Raw genomic sequence first — 21,781 nt, forward strand, 5'->3', positions numbered from 1 at the left:
CCTATCCAGGGTGGCAGCCAGGCCCCTCACCTTATTGCCCAGGAACTGCTCGGGCAGAGCCCAGAAAGAGTCGTGGACCAGGAAGCGTCGGGACAGGTCGACCAGCTGGAACTCCTGCAGAGCAGGGTCTATCAGTAGCTGGGTGGAGGAGAGGGGTGGCATGCCGGGCTGCGCGGGCATCGTCACGTTCACTCCTGTGGGCGGCACGAGGGAGGGGTTTAGGGCTGTAGCGTGTGACTGCCTGAGGCAACACCCTGAGGAGTAGCGACCCAAAAAGATGGGAAACTTCTGGGAGAATTCTGATTTAGAGAGAACCTTAGTCTCTCCCAAAGTGAAGGGAGGAAGGGAGGAAGGGAGGAAGGGGAGGGGGAGAGAGAAAGAGAGAGGGGGAGGGGGGAGAGAGAGAGAGAGAAAGGAAGAAAGAAAAAGACAAAAGCCCGTTTCTTCTTCCTCTTGAAGTTTTGGAGCAACTTGTCCCAAAGCATGCTCTGGGGAGAGCCAATGCAGTGGAATGACGGATGATGGTTGGGAACCATTTGGGAAACACTGGGTCAGAGAAAGGTCAACGGGAATCTCCGCAGCAGGGCTTCTCAGAGCCTTTTGCTTGCCACCAGGTCCGTGGACTGTCCAGGCTGGAACAGCCCTCAGGAGGCAGTAGAAATTACACGGGGCTGAAGAACAGGTACGCAAGTCCTGGCTCCACTGCCCTCCAGACATGTGAGTCTGGGCAAAGGCCTCCGTTTTCCTATATGTAAAATGGGGTAATAGCGGCTTGCCTGACAGGGTTATTAGGAAGATAAAATGAGCAAACTGATATAATATGCTTAAAACAAAGTGTGGCACAGAGGAAGTGCTCAAAAACCTGTTAGCTGTTGTTATTCCTGTTACTCTGACAGGTCGTCTGGTCCAGCAGTCTCCTACACACACACACACACACACACACACATACACAAGACTTCTCTCCAGAGCATCCCCCAGGTCTCTAGGGCAGCACCAACCATCCAAGATAACTTGCTGTGATGATGAAAGTATCCTGTATCTGTACTTTCCAATATGGTAGCTGTTGGGGACCACACTATGTGGTTTAGGAGACTAAAGCCTTACTGTGCCAGGCGCTAAGCCCTCCACTTGCATTTAATCTTCTGTGATGAAGGTAATGAGATTCAGGGCTGCCTGATGTCAGGTGGTAAATGACAAAGCTGGGACTTGAACCCAGGCCTGTCTGATGTCTGGGCCCATGCCATTCTGCCTCACAGAGCAAGAGAACTTAGTCCAGCTGCCTGCCTTTATGTTTGGGAAAACAGGCCCAGAGAAGCCAAGAGACTTGGCCAAAGTCACGTTGGCAGTAACTGGTGCAGCTGGAGGTCAGTCCCAGCCTCAGATGCCAAGGCTTGGGCCATTACACTCTGGGGACAATGGCACCTCTCAGTCTGTCAGGATGAGGGTGACAGGGGGGAATACTAACTGGGCACTCACCATGAACCAAGCGCTATTTTGAGAGGCCGACATAGATTAACTTATTGAATCATTACAACAACCTGAGAGGTGGTCGTTATTTTCTATCCATTCTGTTGATGAGAAAACTGAGACATAAGATAGCAACTTGACCAAGGGCATCCAGGCAGTAAGGGTCAGAGCCAGGGTTTGAACCAGGAATTGGACTCTAGAGCCCATCCTCTTCATAACCTGAAGCAGATAAATATCAAGTGTGGATTTGGTTTTTCCTAGAGAATGTATGTCCTTTCTCCTGAAATGCTTTCCCACAGGGCTTAGCATTTCTTCAGCAGCACGGTGTCCCTCCGGAACCTGGTCCCACGTGTCCAGTGCTGCTGCTCTCCCATGTCTGCCCTCCCTCTAAGCCCGCTGGAGCCTGCTGCCTGCCTGCCTACCCACCGACCCACCAACGCACCCTTGAAGTCACCAGGCTGGTCAAAGCGCAGCCGGATCTGGTCTCGGAAGCGGCGGCTGCTCTGGCACACGCTGGTAACACCGAAGCAGAAGCAGGGCAGGCAGGAGGCGCTGTGCTCCAGGTAGAAGTGCCCGTCGGGGCAGGGACCTGCAGGGCGGTAGAGGAGTGGGCTGCAGCAGCCCCAGCAGGCAGGGCCAGCTCTGCCCCCATGCCAGGTGCCCTTCCAGCCTGATGGTGGTACCTCGCTGTGGAATGAGCTCCAGGACACCGTCAGGAATGCCGAACACCATGCCTCGGGCATTCATGGCCTCACAGGTGTAGGCACCCTGGTCTGCTTCCTTCACATCTCGGATGGTCAGCGTGCCACGGCCTCCCTCACTGGTCACTGTCACCCTGGTGGGCCCCGAGACAGAGACAGAGTCAGGCCTGGTTCACTGGCTCAGCCTCCTCTACATCCTCAGTCCCCACCTAGGCCCAGGGCCATACCTGGGATGAGATGGGATATGGCCCCAGTTGAGCCGCCAGTTGATGATGGGGGTGGGAACACCACTGGCCACACAGGTGAAGGTCACTGTCTGGCCCCGGGAAGCCTGGATCAACTCCTGAGGAGGGGTCACCACCTGGGGAGGCACTGGGAGACAGGAGTGGGGTGAGGGGTGTGAGGGGCAAAGGTATAAGGAGTGAGGGAATGGCTCAGAGGAGCCAGGAGGGAGGAGGGTTGAGGCTGAGACTGGAGAGGGGCACCCAGAAACCAGCCCGAGGCCCCTAGCTCGCCCCCACCCCAGCTCCCTGCTCACTGCAGCCAATCTCGTCACTGCGGTCAGGACAGTCGCTCTCCTCGTCACAGTGGAAACTGGCCGAGATGCATGTGTTCGTGGAGACACAGCGGAACTGCGTGGGCCCGCACACGTCCTCCGGGCGCTTGGCAGCTGGGGCACAGAGCAGGTGGTGTGGGTGGCGGGTGGCCACCCCCATTTCTTACCTATGCCCACAGCCCCACCCTGTCCACCTTCCCCAAGATGTTCCCAGGGTCACTCTCTCATCTTGCCCCCATGACACCCAGCAGCCCTGACCAGGCCGGGACACTGTTGCCACAACAAGGCTCACAATGTCATGGTCATCAGTCGGCCATCAAACAGGTCATTACATTACCCTGCCCCCACCACTCACTCCATCTGCATTCCCCAAAACCTAGCCCGTCACAGCCACTCAGTTCCTCCCACATTCGGGCTCCTTCAGAAGCATAAGACCTCTGCCAAAGGCACAGCCAAAGGGCTGGTATCTCTGGACTCTGGGTGATACCCAAGACAGTTCTCTCTGCCAGAAAGGCCTTGCAAGGGGCCTGCCACAGCTCAGACCTTGCTGCCCTCTGCCACTCTCACTGGCCAGGATGGCACCTGGCCTGAGGCAGCCACCTGTGGACTGGCCAGAGGCCTAGAGTTGTTGGCCTGGCGCCAGGGCTGGGCCCTGGCTTGGCATCCCCAGTTGACAGTGACTGATGCTCGTCCTCAGGAAGACTAAACTTGAGACAGACAGACACAGGGATGGAGAGGACAGATGGGGCAGGAGTGGAGGCCACACATCCACAGAGAAGGAAGCAAGAGAAGACCAGGATGCAGCTATCTATGACATCACCTCAGGGTCCTTTGTCCCAACAACTAAAGCCCCAAGGCCATCCAGCTTTCCTGGTCTCTGTTCTGTACTTTGTCAAAAAGGACTTCCTTTGACTGATTCCTAGCAGAGACCTGATCTCTTGACCCTTCCCCTACTCCTGGACCACAGATAGATGGATGGAGAAGGAGAGAGATGGACAATGGATGGAGGGATGATACATGGATGGAGAGATGGATGGGAGGAAGGATGCTGAACAAGCGGATGCATGCACAGACAGTGACTGGATGGGAAACAGAATGGATGGTGAGACGGACAGGAGATGTTGGACAGAAAGGTGGACGGAGAGATGAAGAGCTATGCAGAAAGACAACAGATGGACGGACAGCTGAATGAAAGGGTGAGTGGATGAACGGAAGGGAGGGAAGGAGGATGTCGGACAGAAGAACAATGGATAGTTGAATGGACAGATGGATTAAGAGCTGGGCTGATGAAAGAACAAATAACTCAGAACCAGCTCTAGGTGAAAACCCTCAAGGCCCATAAGGGGGATGCTTTGACTCACACATACGTCAAGGACCCCATCATCAAGGGACCCCAGTGTGTGTATCAAGCCCTCTTGGCTACTCATCGGACCCAAGCATAAATGAATGGTAATGAAATAAAGACAGGGAGACATTAACCATGGGCAGCCTGGCCAGAGTGCCTGCTGCACAAGACCAGCTCTGGGCCAAGGACCCCCACTACTGGGGTCAGAAAGAGATGAACCTTACAGTTTGTCCCCGGGGCCTTCACCACTCAGCCAGGCAGAGCAAACAAACCTGTCCAAGAGGGGACGGAACAGGGGGAACTAGGCCTGGGTGGGTGGGGGTTCCAGGGGAACCCTGGGACACTCACGGCAGTTGGCCTCATCGGTGTGGTCCTCACAGTCAGAGTCGCCGTCACAGCGCCACAGCTTGAGGACACAGTGCCCATTTGCACAGGGGAACTCGTTGGGCTCACAGGGCGGAGTGGGGCCTGAGTGCACCAAGCAGGGTTCAGCTAGAGGCCCTCCCCCGGCAGCTCCCCTATTCCCTGTACCCCCCACCTCCACCCCTGCCCTGTCCTCACCACAGTCCAGCTCGTCACTGCCGTCCTTGCAGTCCTCCTGCCCATCACAGACATAGTCTTTGGGGATGCAGTGCCCACTGTGGCATGCGGCCTCAAGGGGCCCACAGGGTACAGGCCTGTCTGGACCAGGGAACAGAGGCTGGGGAGCCGGGGTGCGTGGTAGAGGCTGTGTGGTGGTTGCCTCGGGCTGTGGTGTTACAGGTAATGTCTCCACCAAATGGGTTGGTGTGAAGACTGTCTCTTCTGTGAACACAGACCACTTGGTGTTGGCAGGAGGGGGTGACTCCTCACCCCTGTCCCCTGCACTCCCCAGGCCCACCCTGCGACATGCACCCAGTGCCCTGACCCTGGTATCACCCTTCCATGTGCCTGCCCACCTCCCTCAGACCCCTCTGCCTGTGCCAAACCCTCACAGCCCAGGTTGACTTGGAGGCCTAGGCATACCCTGACCCTTCCCCGACAGCTGCAGGCCACTCACTGACTGTCCCCCCAGACAGCCCCTCACCACAGTTGAGCTCATCAGACATGTCCCTGCAGTCGGGCCTCCGGTCACAGCGGTACTCCAGGGCCACACACTCATTGTAGCTGTGGCAGGCAAACTCGGTCTCGGTGCAGACTCTCGGGACCTGGGGCACTGTAGGGTCGAGGGAGTTGGAGAGGCAGGCAGAAGGTTGGTGGAAGGTGTTGAGGCATAGGAGGGGGCGACTCCTCAGGCATGCACAGGCACTGCGTGGCTGGCAGTGGGCTTTGGTGCCCTGTGTTAGGCCACATGGTTTCTGGTTGACTCAGCAAGGGCAAGGAGCACATGATGGACACATCCGCAGTGCACGTGAGACATGGGACACGTGGTGGTAGCCTCACCCAGCTCTTAAATGGACCTCACGCCCAGTTATCAGGCCACATGCATGCAACCACATCACACACATGCAGGCCACAACCTGGCCCAGCGAGGACAAAGACGGGGAGGAGAAGGGGTGGCCTGTGCGCTGTGCCCAGCCATCTTGCCCTCATCCTTCCTTCTTCATCTGTTAACTTTAGTTACCCGGCTGGGCCTGGGTCTGGCTTACACTCTCACCTGTTGTAACTGCGGCCAGCACAGCGGCCAAGAGGGGTGGGGGTGTCTGTGCTGGAAAGGAAGGTGCGATCAGCAGCCATCCCACCTGGGACCTGGGACCCGTGAGCCGCAGGGCTGGGCCAGTCCCCCCTGCCCCCACCATCCCTAGCCAGGAAGACTCATTGAAAAATAAAGAGGTCTGGACCCCCTGCAATCTTCAGACCTGGGTCCGGGGATGCCAAAAGAGCAACCTTGACCTTCGGGTGCATTAATTAAAGCTTTATGTGCAGAAGGAGAGAGCTGATGGTTTCACTATTTTTTTTTTTTCTGACTTGGCTATACCATGGTAGGGATAGAGTTTGTTCAATTCTGGGTTCCATTGAGTCAGAGGCGGTGACAAGTTGGAGCCTTCCCAGCAGAGGGAACTGAGATGGAGACAGGGCTGAGGATAGTAGCCTATGAGGAACAAACTGGGATTGTTCAGCCCAGAAAGGACAAGACTCAGGGAGTTGAACCAGGAGACAGGGTGCAGTGAAGAGGACCTTGAGCCAGGACTTGGCATCTAGCCGCCGTGTGACTTGGGCCAGTGTCCTGTTCTCTCTGAGCCTGTTTCTCATCTGATCTTATCACAGGCTCCGGCAAGACTGGCATAGACACACGGTTTGGCTTGAATTCTGGCTTTTCCACTATCTTTACACGTGGATTCAGACAAGGTATTTATCCTTCCTGGGCCGCAGTGCCCTCATCTCCAAACAGGAGGAATAATATCTGCTACACAGGAACTATTGCGAAGACCGAGTGGGGGGCCGGACAGAGGGCCTCACAGGCGCCTAGCATGTAATCAGTGCTCAGTAAATAACGTGGCTATTATCAAACACAAAACAATTTTCGATCTGAAAGTACTGTATGAAAAAAAGAATTGTTACCTATTGTCAACGTAGAGGGGTAAACAGAGCAGAAAGTGGGTAGAGGAAACAAATTACGTTCAACCCCAGCCAAGACTACACAAAGATCGATGGGGTGGGCTCTGAAGGTGGTGAGCTCCCTGCCCCTAGTGGTGTGCGAGCCCAAGCTAAGAGAGCCCGTGGTGGAGACACAAAAGGGATCCACATGAGTCTGAGAAACTAGAGGAGGGGACCCCAGGCTCCAGGATGGGCTCACCTGTGCCCAGGCGTCGAAACTGGAATCCCTGGGGAGAGGTGATGTAGGAGGCAATGGAGCCGCTGGAGATGACCGAGTGCAGCACCTCTTGAATCTGAGCCCCGTCCGCGTTTCCTTCAGAGCCCACATCCAGCTCCACAAAGACCCAGCCGTCCAGCTCCCTAGGGATGGGCATGGGGCAGGGCAGCAGGGTGAGGGAGATGCCTGTGGTCTCAGCTCCTCCCTTACCCCCTGACAGATGCTCAAGCCTTATCTCTCGACTCTTCTCCTATCCTGGACACTCTGTACCCCAAACAGGGCAAGTTAGGTTCCACATTGGCCCCCTAACCAATTCCTGAATTTTCACCAATAGAGATTCACCTGATTAGGCCTCTGCTGCCTCCCCTCCAGGCACCCAGGCTTCTCCCCATCTTTGCCAGCTTCCCCTGGCCTCCCCGCCAGCCCCTCACCAGCCCCCAGGGACCCTTCTTACTTGATGAACACCACACTGACAATCTGGTCTCCGGGAATCTTCAAGTACTCCGACTCCAGCTGTGGAGGGACACAGCACCATCAGCTGCCAGGTACCTTTACCCTACCCCCAGTCCTGCCCCCCACACCTCTGGGGAGACCCCAAAGCCCCTTCACCTCACCGTGTCTACCACAGCCTTGGAGACGTCTCGGAATGCCTCAGAGCTTGCGTCCTCCAGCTGAGGGCTGTAGTCGATGGAGTGAGTGAAATTTACCAGGGCTCGGAAATAAACTGCAAAAGGCGGGGGACAGGGCAGTGTCACCATGTGGTAGCCTCAGGGGGCTGGGCCAGCTGGTGGATACAGTGCGGATGGGCCCTGGAGACCTCTTGCTGAGGCTGACACCTGTGTGCCCACAGCTCTGCCCACAACTGTTCCTATGAGCACATACTACAGTGGCCCTGGCTGCTATGCCCAGGGGTCAAAGCTGAGGCCCCACCCTGGGTGAGGGGTTCAACTAACAGGGAAAGTGGCCTGATCCAGAAATCAAGTGATGGTGCAGAAGAGGAGACCCCCAGCAGCTCAAAGGAAGGCAGAACAAGAAGCGTGGCTACCAGGGGACGCTGGCCTGGTGCAGAAATTCTGCAAGTGACCGATATGTTTCCCCACTCTCCCCTGGCCAATTCCTCCTCATCCCTCAGGGCTCAGCTCAGCCATCGCCTCCTCCAAGAAGACTGCCTGAACTGCCCTCCTCCCCAAACCCTGGCCAGATTAGAGACCATCTCCACTGGGCTGTTGCAGCCCCTCTGCTTCCCCATCAGAGCACCTTCTACCCCATACTGCACAGACCCTGCCTGAATGCCCAGACTGTGGAGCATCTTGATAAAAATCACAGGTTCTGAGGTCAGCTGCATCTCAGGCACTGACCTCAGCTGTCTGAGCTTCCTCGGCCAGTTGGGACCATAAGCACATTAACCACACTGGGCTGCCGTAGGGAATAAATGGCACCATGCTTGCAGGCGCCATCTCCCCGTGTGCTAGGATGCCGCACTTGGCACAGCACAAGCACTGGAGGATCAGAAGCTGTTGCCACGTTTCTCTCTGCAGCTAGACTCTGAACTGGATGGCGGGTGGGAGGGACTGCAGACCTCATTCACTCCCGTATCCCCAGTGTCTGCATAGCACCTAGCACATAGTAGGTGCCTAATAAGTGATGGCTGAGCCAATTCGTACCAGATCAGTGGGAACATATACATACAACTATTATTTCTTAGGCACCTACTATATACATTTTATACACATTAAATCTCGTTATGAGCTCATATAGCAGTTGTAAACATGAATTAATATGCGTTGCAAGTGACTCAAATATATGTATGTATATACACACACCAAGCATTTCTTGAGCATCTATAATGGACAAGATTTTTGTATGAAAGAGGGTATAGATTACAAATACTGAGTTGACGTGAGTTACAAATGAGTTTTAAATACGTACAAAGTGCTTAACACAGAGTGTGGCACAACATAGTAGGTGCAATATCATGTGACCGATATGAGAGGCATATGTAGCTTAGTGATGAAAAGCTCAGCCTCTGCAGCAAAATTGCCACTTACAGCCCTGTGACCTTGAGCAAGTTACTTAACCTCACTGAGCCTCAGTTTTCTCATCTATAAAATGGGGGTAATAGTAGTGTCCACCCCAGATGGCTGTTGTTAAGAGTAAATAAATTAACAAAAGTAAAGTGCTTGCAATAGTGTCCGGCACATCCTAGGGGCTGCACGGGTTAGCGGTAATTATTCCCTCTGGTCTTCATGACCAACCGAGGAATGAATTCGGTTTCATTGTTTCCATCTGAGGGGGGCATTCATTGCTTTAACAAATCTATATTGAGGGCCTACTGCATGCCAGGTGGTATTCTAGGGCCAGGGCACATAGCAGTGAACTCCACAAATGACAATCTCTGTACCCACAGAGATCACGTTCTAGCTGGAGGAGAAAGGAAATGAAACAAATGAGCAAGGAATATATGGGTGGCCAGGGAAGGCCTCTCCTCAAAGGGGAAGCTTTGAAGGGAGCAAGCCTCAGGGAGGTATCTGGGAGAACTGCATTCCAGGCTGAGGGAACAGCAGCTGCAATGTCCCTGAGGCAGAAGTGGGCTCAGAGAGGTGACAGATGACAGGAGGTAGATGCATGTAGATGGCAGGAGGAGCGGCATCAGCTGGACCTGACAACAAGGCCTGCTCTCCTCCCGCTCCACCCTGTTAGGCCCACAGGTGTCCATGCTCCCAGAACCAGGACCCTCTCCCTCGAAGGCTCAAGCTGAGCAAGCCCGGGCAGGGGTGGGTGGCCAAACCAGGTATAGGAGAAAACCCCACCTCCTGCACCAAGAGAGGGTATCTGTGAGGGCAGCGCCGCCTGCTCGGAGCCACAGGGACCATGCCGGGCCGGGCTCCTGGGTGCTGGGCAGGCGGGGCTCTGGGGGCCGAAGTATGGGGGCCACGAGCTTGGCCACAGAGGCCCCTTGTGAGTGGGTACAGAGGCCCATTGAGAGTCCCCCCACCCCAACCCTGGCCCCTGGCCTCAGCCCCACAGCACAGCGAGGGCGAGGAGGCCAGGCCTCTGCCCAGGAATGTGCCCACTCCTGGGGGAGGGGCTAGGGCTCCACAAAGCCCCTTTCTACTAGGGCCTGGGAAGGGCACGGACCCTTCAGCCTGACCCCACCCCCAGCTTTCTTCCAGACCAGGGCAGGTCAGGGCAAGCCCTTCCCTCTTCCACCCTGGAATGTGTCGCTGCAGCTGATACCTGAGGATTGGGGCAGGTGAGGCCTGTCTGTTTTGGGAACCAGCTCCCAGAGCTGAGGGTGCTGGAAGGAAGGCGGTGATGCTGGGAGTGCTCACTGGGTGCCTGCCCAGGCCAGCACTCTCCCTCCTGGCCCTCCATCTGACCCCATCTGGAGAGTTCACTTGGGGCCAGAGGCTGGACGGATGTATGGGAGGCCTAAAGCTGCCTTATACCCAGGCAGGGGCAGGGAATGCAGGCTACCCTACCTACTCCCCATGCTCACTCCCTGCTCCCCAGAACTCCCACATGCACTCAGGTCCCTGAACCCCAGCCCTGGTTCCCTCTAGGTCCCTCAGGTGGACACAAGCTGCACCCAGGACTCCAGGGCCTTATTCCCTGAGAGGCTGCCCTACCCGTCCCTGCCCAACCAGCACCCCATGGGGACAACACCAGGCCCAGCTCTGCTCAGATTCAATGCCCAGATGGGGCCTGACTGTGTCCTGGGCAGCGCAGGAGAGAAGAAGGAGGGCCAGCTGGGCCAGGGCTGTCCTGGCCCCCACACCAGGACAGGTGCCTCTGAGCCTCAAGGGTGACAAAGTGCAGGCTGGGCAGGAAGAGAAGAGGAAGGAAAAGGAGTGAGAAGGGAGAGCTGGGAGAGAGGTTGGGGAGGGAGAGGGAGAATGAGCTCACCAGGCTGGCGGGCCACTTACTGAGAGGAGATGCCTCACCAGGCTCCAACACCATCATGCCGGCCATGGGAGGGCGGCCCAGGGGTGGCCCAGGGCCTGCAGAGTGGAGCCGCAGAGCGGGAAGCGAGGAGCGACAGAGACACCAAGGGAGGTGGGGACAACAAAGGAAGAACCAGAGACATGAAGAAAGATAGACAACAGACAGAGGGGGGAAATGACAGAGATTTGGAGACAGAGACCCAGAGATGGAGACAGGGAAGGTGGGGGGAGAATGAGAGGTGAGACAAAGGCAGAAGGAAGCCAGGGAAAGACAGAGGGACACAGGGCGAGACAGAAGGATGAGGCACAGAGGAGAGACACAGCAGAAGAGAGAGCACAGGCAGGGGAGCAGGGGAGTGGAAAGACATGGAGACCGGCGTCAGAGCAGGACAGACAAGAGTGGGAAAGACAAAGAGCAAGGTCAGAAGATGGAACGGAATCGGGTAAGGGGTGGTGGGCAGGGGCTCTTGAGGAGAGGCATATGGGAGGGGGGTTGAGACAGGGCTGGGCAGAGCCTGGGGGAGCCACAGGCCTGCTAGAGGGAAGAAGAGAGGGGAGGTGCCATCTCTGGGGCTACATCCCAGAGCCTGGTGCGGGGCCAGGGCCCAGGCATGGGGCACAGCCAGGGACAGCCTCATTACAGTCAGCACAGGGAGGGCAGGGCTGAAGCAGGCGCGCTAAGCCCCCAGGGATCAGAGACACGCCGGCTGCCTTCTGGGCTGAGATTCAGCCCAGCTTCGTGGACCTGCCCCAAAGGCAGTGGGCTGGTACCAGGGCTTGGGCCGAGAAGGTCCAAGGCTCTACATCTTCCCACGGATCAGCCCTAGCCACGAGGAAAGGGGTTCTGCTCTTGGGCCCTCCCAGCTGCTACTCCCCATCCCTGCCCTTCCCCCACCCCTGGCCTCTCCTGCCCTGACAGCGGCTTCTCACGGGGCGAGATGGGCTGGTAAACCACCCAGAGTGCGCGGAGCTGCTGCAGTGGGCAGCCCCGTGGGAGGGTCCACAGATATTCCGATTGGATGAGGCGGACTGGACCAGGGTCTCCGCAGGCAGGCCTGGCTTGGCAAGAGGCAACTCCCAGGGACGCAATAGCTCAGGCCATTCTGGGGTGTGAGCTGTGTGCATTGGGCCCCCTGACACCCACTCCCAGGCCCCGCCCAGATTCCCAGCATCCTGTAGCCCAGAAGAGACCTACGAGTGGGAAGGTCAGGTAGTGTCTGAGTCCTAGGTGCTGGGAGGTCGCAGTCAGACTGCCCCACCCACGGGCCCACCCTCCTGTTTGCACTGGCCTGGGTAGGATGCCACCATCTGGCATTTGGATGCCACTGTGATGCCAGCCGAAGGGAGGCCCTAGAGAGGCCCAGGCCAGACCTGCCCTATGTGGGCAGCACTGGATGCCATGGGGCTGCCCAGTGGTCAGTCTGAGCAGGGCCCCATCCTTGGCCCTGATCACCGAGTGCCCAGTCCTGGCTCCCAGAGGTCAGTAGGAACTACATGGAGTTGCTGGGACTTGTCACCAGGGAGCTCTTTCTCTCCCCAGAATCCCAGGGTGGGAAGAAGCAGGGAGTCAGAGCTGGGCTAGCCCTGGCTCTGGCCAGGCACTGCGAGTGCAGGCAGAGTGGGCAGCCGACAGAGCTCCTGGTTCCTTTCCCTCCGTAAAGCCCAGCGCTCCTTCTCCAACCCAGGAACCCTGGGCTCCCCAGAGGTAGCCTGACCTAAGGCAGGGTTCCCTCCTAGGTTCTGGGGAGGCTGGCTCTCCTCCTGCTGTCAGCTCTGTGGGCCTGCCCAAATGCCCCAGGCCACGGAACCCCTCTAGCTGCCCACTCCTGCTGGGGTCCCAGCTCTGCAGCAGTCCCTAGGAGGGCTCTGCCGAAGACCTTCACAGCCGAGCTGCCCTGGGAAGTGAGAATTTTGCTTTGAATGCTGAGCAGCCAGCTTCAGTCCCCATCAGAACCACGCATTTCCTATCTATGGCCATACCACCCCGACTGCGCCCAGTCTCCTCTGATAATAGAACCAGGCATTTCCTGGCACTGGCACGCACAGAACCTAGCCATGCCCAACCCTGCAGACACCTGCCAGCCAGTCCACATGACTGTCACTCAGGAGGGACAAGCCCACCTTCACGGCAGGCCCAAGGAGCCCTCAGGGCCCTTGGCTCCAGCGATGAGACCTCTGTGGCTGGAAAGACCTGCTCCAGGGCTTTCCGGGGTGCGGGATGAAGCCTACAGGACAGCCCCAGCGACTTACCCATCTGGAAGATCCCGCTGCCCTCGTCCCCGCTGCCCAGGTCATCTGCAAGCAAACAACAGACTTATTCAGCAACCACAAATATTTGGTTCGCACCTACTGGGTGTCAGGCACTGTTCTGGGCACACAGTGGGGAAGATCATGGAAACGCAGCTGTTACTTCCTCCTCAGGCCTCAGGAAGGATGATCTGGAGAGAGGGTGTGGACCAAGGGCGGCTGGGAAGGAGGGGCCAGGCCAGACTGCCCCGCCCCCCACGGTGAGGACAGGAGGAGGTGGAATAGAGGTGGCCATCGTCCTCCACTGTGCACTGCCCACCACCTTCCCCATCAGTCCCGATCATCCTGTCCGAGGCGGGGACTGCCACAGCAGAGGAACCACCACCAGCCCAGGGTCATACAGGTTGTAGGTGGAGAATCCTGGGGTCACTGGGGCCAGGGCTCAGGACACACCCAGGTCTCAGCCCATCTCTTCAGGCACCACTTTCCTGGGCAAGTTTCCTGAGGTCCCTTTAAGGCCTGGTGGGGAGAACCCTGACTCTGTCCCCCGCCTGCCCCACTCCCAGCCTCCAGAACCCTCTGCCCACCTCCGGAGGCTTCGTCAGCCAGCAAGTCCTCGTCGTCGGACAGGTCTGAGTAGCCCCAGCCGGCCCGGCCTGCCGTGACTGTCTCCGCATCCTCAGGCAGAGACGGGCCATCATATGCCCTCAGCGCAAGGGCCACCTGCGGGAGACCACACAGACAATTGTGTCACACTCTCCAGCCACTGCCAAGCCCAGGACCCCTCCCGTCCCTTCAAGGGGGACCCTGAGTCTCACCCCAAAGCCCTGTAGTGGTTAGGTCAGATGTGGTTTGGCTAAGAGAGTCAGGCTGGGACCGAACCACCACCTTTGACTCAGCTCCCCCAAACCTCATCAGCCCCTTGAGGCCTCAGAGCCCAGCCCTGCAAATTCTCCCAGTCTGAATGAATCCTCAGATAAACAGACAACACAATTAAAATCACTCTGGTAAGTGGTGACTCTTCTTTTGGAGAAGGCAAGAGATATCCAGGACGTGAGTTCGTGGACAGGAGACACAGGCAGGGAAAGGGTGACCTGGGCCAGCGAAGATGGGAACATAGGCACGTGGAAGAGTGGCCAGGGTCCGAGTGGATGGGGGACAGAGGCAGAAACAGAGGGCGAGTCCATCGAAGCTGCTGCCTCCAATAGCAGCTCCACACCTGGCCAACTTGGCCACCTCGCTCTGCCTCAGTCTGGCCAAGTTGTTCCAGTCTCCAGGCCACAGGGAACACATTCCAGCCATGTTGGAGAGTTAGTTCTGGCACCTTCTGCTGCACTGACAGGCTCATCTGTGCAGAGGCAAGGGTGGAGCCCAGCAGCTGGGCTGAATGGGGGCAGGACCAGCGTGGTGTCAACTCCACGTGACCCCAGGCTGCTGCTGAGCCCAGCACAAACTCCGAGGGGCTGCTCGGACCCTGCATCCTGGAGGCGGAGCAGAAGGCCCCCTGCACCCATCCCACCTGCCTTTCTCGGGTGTGGGTGCCCTTTTCCCCTAGGCAAGCTCGAGATTTTTCCAAAGGCGTTTTACCAGATCACTTAGAAGGAAACAAACCCAGCGGAGCCCCAGGGAACACCAGAGCCCTCCCACTCTGACAAGTGTGCAGGGATTCGCTGTGGCCCCATAATGCTCGTCCAGCTCCAGATGGCCTGGCGGGAGCGTCTCTTGCCCTGCCCTGGCCTTGGCCCCATCTGGGGAGCCCAGGCTGGCCCGAAGGAAGTGGTCTTGCTTGTGAAAACCAAACCCAGCCCTCGCTGGCTAGACAAGGTGGTGACAGCAGAAGAGAGGCCCGAGAAGGAGAAAAGAATCAAAGAAACAGGCTGTCCCTCTCTCCCCCTGCCCCCCAACTCCACACGATATGTGTCCTGGAGCCTCTGGCCTTTTCTTGTACTGGTCCCTCTGCCTGAATATCTTTCCTCCCTTTGTTTATCTGGTTAACGTCAATTTGTTTCTGGCTAACTTCAATTCCATCCCCCCAAATTCAGCTAAATATCACCTCCTTTAACTGCTCAGTAATAAAAAGGAACAAATTGCAGATATGCATGGCCACGTGGATGAACCCCTAATACATTATGCTACATGAAAGAAGCCAGACACAAAAGACTCCCCACTGTATGAAAGCCCATGGGGAAAAAGCCTAATCCGTGGTGACAGAAAGAGCAGTAGCTGCCTGCGCCCAGGGTTAGGGTGGCTGACTGGGACGGGGTAAAAAGGAGCCTTTTGGACGGATGGTTCCCTGGGTACATACATCTCCTTGTCATTACAGAACTGTACACTTGAAGTGATGGGTACATTCACTGTATATAATGTATACCTCAGTAAAGAAGACTGAAAAAAAAAAAAGTCTGCCCTGGATGGTGTGGTTCAGTGGGTTGAGTGCTGGCCTGCAAACCAAAGGGTCACAGGTTCGACTCCCAGTCTGGGCACATGCCTGGGTTTCGGGCCAGGTCCCCAGTAGGGGGCACGTGAGGGACAACTGCACATTGATGTTTCTCTCCCTCTCATTCTCCCTCCCTTCCCCTCTCTCTACAAATAAATAAATGAATAAAATTTATTTTTAAAAAAAAGAAGAAGAGGAAGCTTTGGGAAACTTTGTCCTGACTCCTTGCCTTTCCAAGCCACCTGCGCCCCTCTGGGACTCACTCTGTAATCACCCATACCTGCACTGAAATAGAAGAACCTTGAAGGCAGGGACTGTGATTAATTCATTTCTACTTTCTCAGCACCTGTGTTCAGTAAATACTTGAATGATTGAATGAATGAATGAATGAATGGACAAAAAAATGTCATCACCCACTAATTCTAGCTGCTTCATGAAGATGACTTGCTTTGGGGGGTGCACCCACCCCCATGAAGGCTGTACGCATCTCCCTTCCTAGGCTGGGCTCCTGTGGGAGGCAGGAGCTGAGTGCCATTTGGGCATCTTTTTGTTTGCGGTGCTACCAAGCCTTGTGTGAGGCCTGCACTGCCTCCTTTATCCTTTGCTCTGGCCTAAGCCCCGCCCCCCAATCCATGGGCAAACCCCTCCTCCTGTTTCTTCTCCTCACCCTTTCCCTCTGGACAAGGGTGGTCAGTGAGCCTCTGGGCTGGGCCATGAGGTTTGCATCCAGGAGTGAGCCTTGGAACCTCCAGGAGGTGGTGAGACATAGATTCCTGGGCCGCTTCCCAGAGCCACTGAGTCAGGCTCATTCCACCCCAGGCCAGAGAGTTACAGTTGTGTATGCTCAGGGGATCCTAACACTTGCTGTTTAAGAATCACAGGACCAGCCCTACCAGGGGTTCTCCATCCTCCTCTGACCTGAAGGGAGTGTGGGGTAAGGGCTGGCGCAGGGGCACTGACACTGAGCAGAAGAGGTTAGCGGGGCACATGAGGCAACTCCCCGCCTGAGGAGGGCTCTCCGTGTGTCATTGCCACGTCCTCCTCCTTCCCATGCAAGGGAAGGCCCAGGAGAGCTGCACGAGGAGCAGGGATTCCTGGCACCCCCTTGACACCATTCCACTGTCTGGAAAAGGAGAACCCTGGTGAGCAAGGTCCAGAGCCTCTCCTAGGGAGGGAGGAGCCAGGGTGGGGCTTGGGACTGGACCAGAAATAGCAAAGTGAGGTTCAGCTTGAAAAAAAAAATGCCAGGAATACACATCTGCAGTGAGAGCAGAGAGAGAATCCAGAGCAAATCAGGCCTGGACAGAGGCCCCCTACCACAGGGACCCAGGGAATGGGTCCTCCACATGCCCACCTGCGCTTGCTTGCAGCCCCCTCCCCAGGACCCAAGGCTCCGGGGTCAAACCAGGGCCTGTAGCAAGGGCCAAGCCAGCAAGAGCAGAGACTTCGCCTGTGAAAAGCTGAAGATCAAAAGGTTCTAGCAGCTGTATTTCACATCTGGGAGGGAAGATGGAGCCAGACCGGAAAGAGGCTTCGGAAAGAGCCCGAAGGAGCCCGGGACTTGATCATAGAAGGGAACTTGGATTCAAACCTGAGAAGTCCAAGGTCTGCTTGGGGAATAAGACGAGCTCATTTACTGGGCACTCACTATGCACCAGGTACTCCTTTAAGGACTTCTATGTGTTAACCCAGGTTATAGGTGTTAAACAGCCACGCTGTAAAGAGGAGGAAAAGGAGCAGAGTCAGGTCACCTGCTTGAAGACCTAGCAGGTGGTGGAGCTGGAATTGGAACCCTGGTGGTTTGGCACCAGTGGCTAAGCTGCCAGCACTGCCTCACACAGCCTCTGTGACCAGGGCTGTGCAGTGAGCTGGAACTCACCGAGGTCACTGAGTCCCGACTGCAAAGTCTCTCAGCCACACTGCATTTCAGTTTACAGAGCATTCCCTCGGCCTCAGTGTCATTTGACCATGACAATGACCTCCTGAGGTGGCAGAGCAGATGTGAATGGCTCCCTTTCACAGAGGAGGAAACAAGTGAGTGTCTGGCAGAGCCAGGACTGACCCAGGACCCCAAGCCCCCTGCTCACCAGGAAAGGAGGCAGGGCTGGGCTGGGTGGGGCAGGGCCAGGAAGCCAAGGGCTGGCTGGTCTCCATCCCCAACCTGACTAGCTCCCAGGAGGGACATGTGCTGGCAGCAGCCTAGGCCCATGCAGCAGGTCCTACAGTCCCAAGGAGGGCTGTCAGAGACTTTAGGGTCAAAGGCAGAAATAGCACCCAGGTTTCTTGCCTTCCAGCATGTGTCCAGCTGGGAGGGAATCCGGCTTCCTCCCAGATGAACCCAGGACTTCAGGCGGATGTTGAAGCTGAACGGCAGGCCAGAGAGGAGGAGTCCAGAGGGCAGACCTGGGCCTGAGAGGAAGGAGCCAGGCACAGAGTGAGAAGTGGGGACAGCTGACTCATACAGGCCAAGGTCAGCCGACTGTTCTAGTGTGCTGAGAACAATTGCTTGGGATGGAAATGGGAGCAGAGTAGCTCCCCTGCCCCTGGGCAATGAGCATAGAACGGAGGTTGGAGGTGGGGAGATGGTGTACCAGACAGACCAAGGACTTCTAGGAAGCACCCGCTCCCTGAGGCTGGGTTGTGTCCAGGCCCTCCTGGTGAGAAAGAGGGTGCACATAGAGCTCCAGGTCCTGCAGACGCCCTTGGGGACAAAGGACAGAGACTTGGCCCTCCTCTCCTGGCCTGAGTAAGGATAAAGAGGGAGGCAAGGGTATCCGGGAGGAAGTGTGGGGGTAAAGGTCAAGCCATTAGAGAAGGGCACAGTAGTTAGACAAGGTTTGGGGTGCAGGCAGCGGTACAGACCCAGATATAGGACATAGGGTTTTAAAAGGAGCTTATAGCAAGGACTCCAGGCTTTGCAAAGGTTAAGAGCTTCTGGAGCTGCTAAAATCGGAGCTGTAGGAGGATGGCCACACGGTGAAGAAATGACAATAAAAACAGTCAGACTCCACAGAGGGCTTTCTCCTCCAGGCCCCTCAGTTAGTCCTCGGCAACCGGGGTGCGCTGTGTGGCTGCAGGCCACCATCCCTCATTCGCAAAAAGGGAAATCCAAGCAGCTCTGAAAACCAGCAGTGTGTGTGTGTGTTTTCAGTAAGTTTGTAACAAGCTCATTTGGTGCCGAGCCCTGACCTGAACTGACGTGAAGCTATTAGTAGCTTCTGTACTCCACTTCGGGGGAACAGCCACGCACTTTGTGGCAGCAATATGAGTGTGTTTTGTTATGGGGTGTTGCCTCCGACTCCACCGAGGATGTCATATCGCAGCTGGCATGTGCTCTATGTCACCTTTCTCCAGTTGGAAAACTTCTGAATTCCAAAACACATCTGATCCCAAGGGTCTCAATTAAGAAACTGAGCTTGTATTGTAATTTCCATTTTGTAGATGAGGAAACTGAGGCTCAGAAAGGGTCTTCTGTGTAAATGGGATTAAAGCTTGTAAGGCACTCAGCATGGTACCTGTACACAGTAAGTGCTCAATGAGCACTAGAAGTAGTACCATGTAGGAGGTACAGGGTAGAGGGGAGGGGAGAAGAGGTCATGAGGTGATTCATGGGAGTGTGGGGGGTGGGCTCAGGCTCAGGGTCAGTGTCCAGGTGTGGGATGAAGGGAGGGGTCTGGCTCTGCTGCCCAGGCCCTGCACCGGCCGAACAGGCAGGGCACTGGCTGGGGGTGACCACAAAACTTAGTTCCAAGGCTCAAGTTGTCTGCCTGCTCTGATGCCGACTCTGGAACGACTGACTAAGGACTTCAACTTCAGGCTTCTCCTGAGACATTCTTCACATGCCTTGGGCAGCCGGCCCACCCTCCCCTCCATGGCCCAGGCCTGAGGCTGAGCCCCCCGCCCACCGCCCCCACAGCTGGACAGAGGTCTGAGCAGTGCGGTCCCCAGGGTGACTGCAGCTGCCCAGGGCAAGTCTCCAGGCATCTGGGTGGAGTGAGCTCACCCCATGAAAATCCAGAGGCAGTGTGGGGGTGCGGGACAAACGGGCCCTGCCTGCCCACCTGCCTCCTGCCAGCACAGACTCTGCCTCAGTGGCCCTCCCCTGTGCGTGGCAGAGGAGCTGGCAGACGCTCTGACCCACAGCCCCTAATTCTTTGGGACACTGAACCCAGGCAAGTTCCCCCTCCCACCCCACTTTCTGATGCAGGCTCCCAGGTAACCCCACAGTGCTATCTCCACCCTACTACAGCCCAGGCCCCAGAGAGAGGGTCAAGGTGCCCTGCCCCACCCACAGGTCATGGCACCCTGTCCACGGGCCGCAGATGACAACGGGGAAGGAATCTGTTGGGGCAGCACTTTGCTGTGCAAACTGCCAGGGGTGGGAGACTCAGACACAAAGGCCTAAAGGCCTTTAATCCCCTGGCAGGCTGAGAGGGGTGCCGGGCCGGAAAGGAGGTGGCTACAGCCTCCTCTGGCATGCCTGCGCTGCCCGTGCCACTTGGGAGGCCTGCCAGCTCTCTGCACTCAGGCTTCCAAGGCAGCAGGAGCTTCGCCAGCCAGTTGGCCGGGAAAACAGTGATCCCCAAAATTAGGCGAAAGGCTGAGGCCCCTCAAGGGCTCATGCTGAGATAAGTCTTTGCAAGGCTTAGCTCACGGAAATCCACAACCTCATAAGGCAGGTACTGGCACTCCCCGAATTTATAGATAAGCATACAAGGCTCAGAGAAGTCAAGTTGCCCGACCAAGGCTATACAGCAAAGGCAATAGGCATCCGGTTTGAAAGCAGGGCCCTCTCTCCTGTGTTTGGCTAGCTCGGAATCTCTGACCCCAGCCCTCTATAAACTCATACTAAGGCCTGGGACCTGGAGGGGCTGCATCCCAGCCAGGACCTGAGGGAACACTGAGGGCCCATCAGGGCCTTCAACAGACACCATGGGAGCCAGAAGCTGGGCTGTGGGATTCCTTGCCCCAGCTCTGCCCCGAACTCACCATGGACCTTCAACAAGCCCCTTGACACCCTTCCCTTTTAGCAAACTGCAGTGAGCCCCCATGATATGTGCTAGGCAGTGATTTTCATGAGTTTTGCTCATCGCTGCATCCTTGGAAGAGAGAACACACCCTGGGCGCTCAGTTAATATCTGCGGACATGATGACAAGTCTGTCATTGTGAATGACTGGCTGCCTGAACAAACTTGAAGCGTGGCCAGAGAACTCTGAATCTGCCCAGCCCTTTCCCAGGTGGACCTGACAGGGTCTCTGCTTTGAAGGCCCCTCTCACGTGGCTGGCACGTACACCGAGCGGGTCTGCTCCCGCCGGAGCTCTTGATCCCCCAAGCTCAGAGAGATGTGGCCAGTGGGGCAGAGGTGGACTCTGCTCAAACCCCCCAATTCCAGGCCGTCTCGGCCACTTTCTAGCTGGGCAGCCTCAGCTTTCTCATCTGTAAAAGAAAGGGGCAGGGGGGGCATAAACCAGCACACCTACCCCATAAGGTTCAATTCAAGTGGATTTGACCTTCACTTATGGAGCACCTGCAGTGTGCCGGGCCCTGGGAGTAAAACTGGGAAGCAGGCAGACACGGAGCTCTGTCTTCCTAGGGGACACAGACCATTAAACCCACTGGTGACAACACCGTGTGTGGAGAGCTCTTCAGAGGAAGGACAGGGCCTGGCAGAGTCCAGAGGAGAGTCCCCTCCCCTGGGCAGGGTGGGAGTTTGAGGAAGGCTTCCCAGGGGAAATGACAATTCAGCTGGGTCCAAAAGATGATTTCACCCAAGTAGGGTGGAGAAGGGGAACAGGGTGGGCATCTGGCAGAAGAAAGGGGATACGCCGGGGCCCAGAGGTGGGAGAGCGCATGGCACAGTCAAGAGACTCGAAGGTTGGTGCGGTGGGACGCGGTGCTCCAGGCAGCAGAGGATCGAAGGGGTCCAGCTCTGAATGTTCTTTTCCACTCAGAGGGTTGCCCCTGGGTCGCACTGTTGTCATGCCCAATTCTCCCAGTCCCCCCTCCCCCGCCCCCGCCGAGTCCCCACATGTTCCTCCTGCCCCCACAGACACCCTAAGAATGGGCCTCCCCTGGGGCTGAGGGAGCTGCCAGCCAGCTTTCAGGGAGGAAGCAGGAAGCCACTGGGAAATGACCCTGCCTCACCCGTTTGCCAGGTGCCGCTAAGGCGACGGAGGTGGCCAAGCGGGAACAGCTTCCGGGCTGGGCCACCCGGCAAGAAGATCCCCAGGGGTTGAATATTATCCTCTAAGCACTGTTGGTGCCAACAGCGCCTGCAGTGTTCACGTG

At 56.8% G+C, this 21,781-nt stretch overlaps 1 protein-coding gene across 8 annotated transcripts in view; it reads right to left on the reverse strand.

Moving 5' to 3' along the window:
* Positions 1 to 21,781, reverse strand: part of HSPG2 (heparan sulfate proteoglycan 2) — a 94,618-nt gene that overhangs the window by 48,753 nt on the left and 24,084 nt on the right. For 5 of the 8 annotated variants that reach the window (XM_053920251.2, XM_053920246.2, XM_053920243.2 and 2 more), the window contains exons 2-15: positions 13,642 to 13,777; positions 13,058 to 13,102; positions 7,478 to 7,587; positions 7,318 to 7,376; positions 6,846 to 7,006; positions 5,706 to 5,756; positions 5,136 to 5,264; positions 4,631 to 4,873; positions 4,418 to 4,537; positions 2,707 to 2,838; positions 2,396 to 2,540; positions 2,151 to 2,302; positions 1,910 to 2,056; positions 31 to 194 (exon numbers count right to left, since the gene is read on the reverse strand). In XM_053920251.2, coding sequence (XP_053776226.1) covers positions 31 to 194; positions 1,910 to 2,056; positions 2,151 to 2,302; positions 2,396 to 2,540; positions 2,707 to 2,838; positions 4,418 to 4,537; positions 4,631 to 4,873; positions 5,136 to 5,264; positions 5,706 to 5,756; positions 6,846 to 7,006; positions 7,318 to 7,376; positions 7,478 to 7,587; positions 13,058 to 13,102; positions 13,642 to 13,777 — 1,794 coding nt within the window. The remainder of the gene's footprint in view (positions 1 to 30; positions 195 to 1,909; positions 2,057 to 2,150; positions 2,303 to 2,395; positions 2,541 to 2,706; positions 2,839 to 4,417; positions 4,538 to 4,630; positions 4,874 to 5,135; positions 5,265 to 5,705; positions 5,757 to 6,845; positions 7,007 to 7,317; positions 7,377 to 7,477; positions 7,588 to 13,057; positions 13,103 to 13,641; positions 13,778 to 21,781) is intronic. The other 3 variants (XM_053920249.2, XM_053920247.2, XM_053920245.2) reach the window with 1 other exon arrangement.

This window comes from Desmodus rotundus, chromosome 3 (genome assembly GCF_022682495.2).
Source record: "Desmodus rotundus isolate HL8 chromosome 3, HLdesRot8A.1, whole genome shotgun sequence".
Taxonomy (NCBI): Eukaryota; Metazoa; Chordata; class Mammalia; order Chiroptera; family Phyllostomidae; genus Desmodus; species Desmodus rotundus.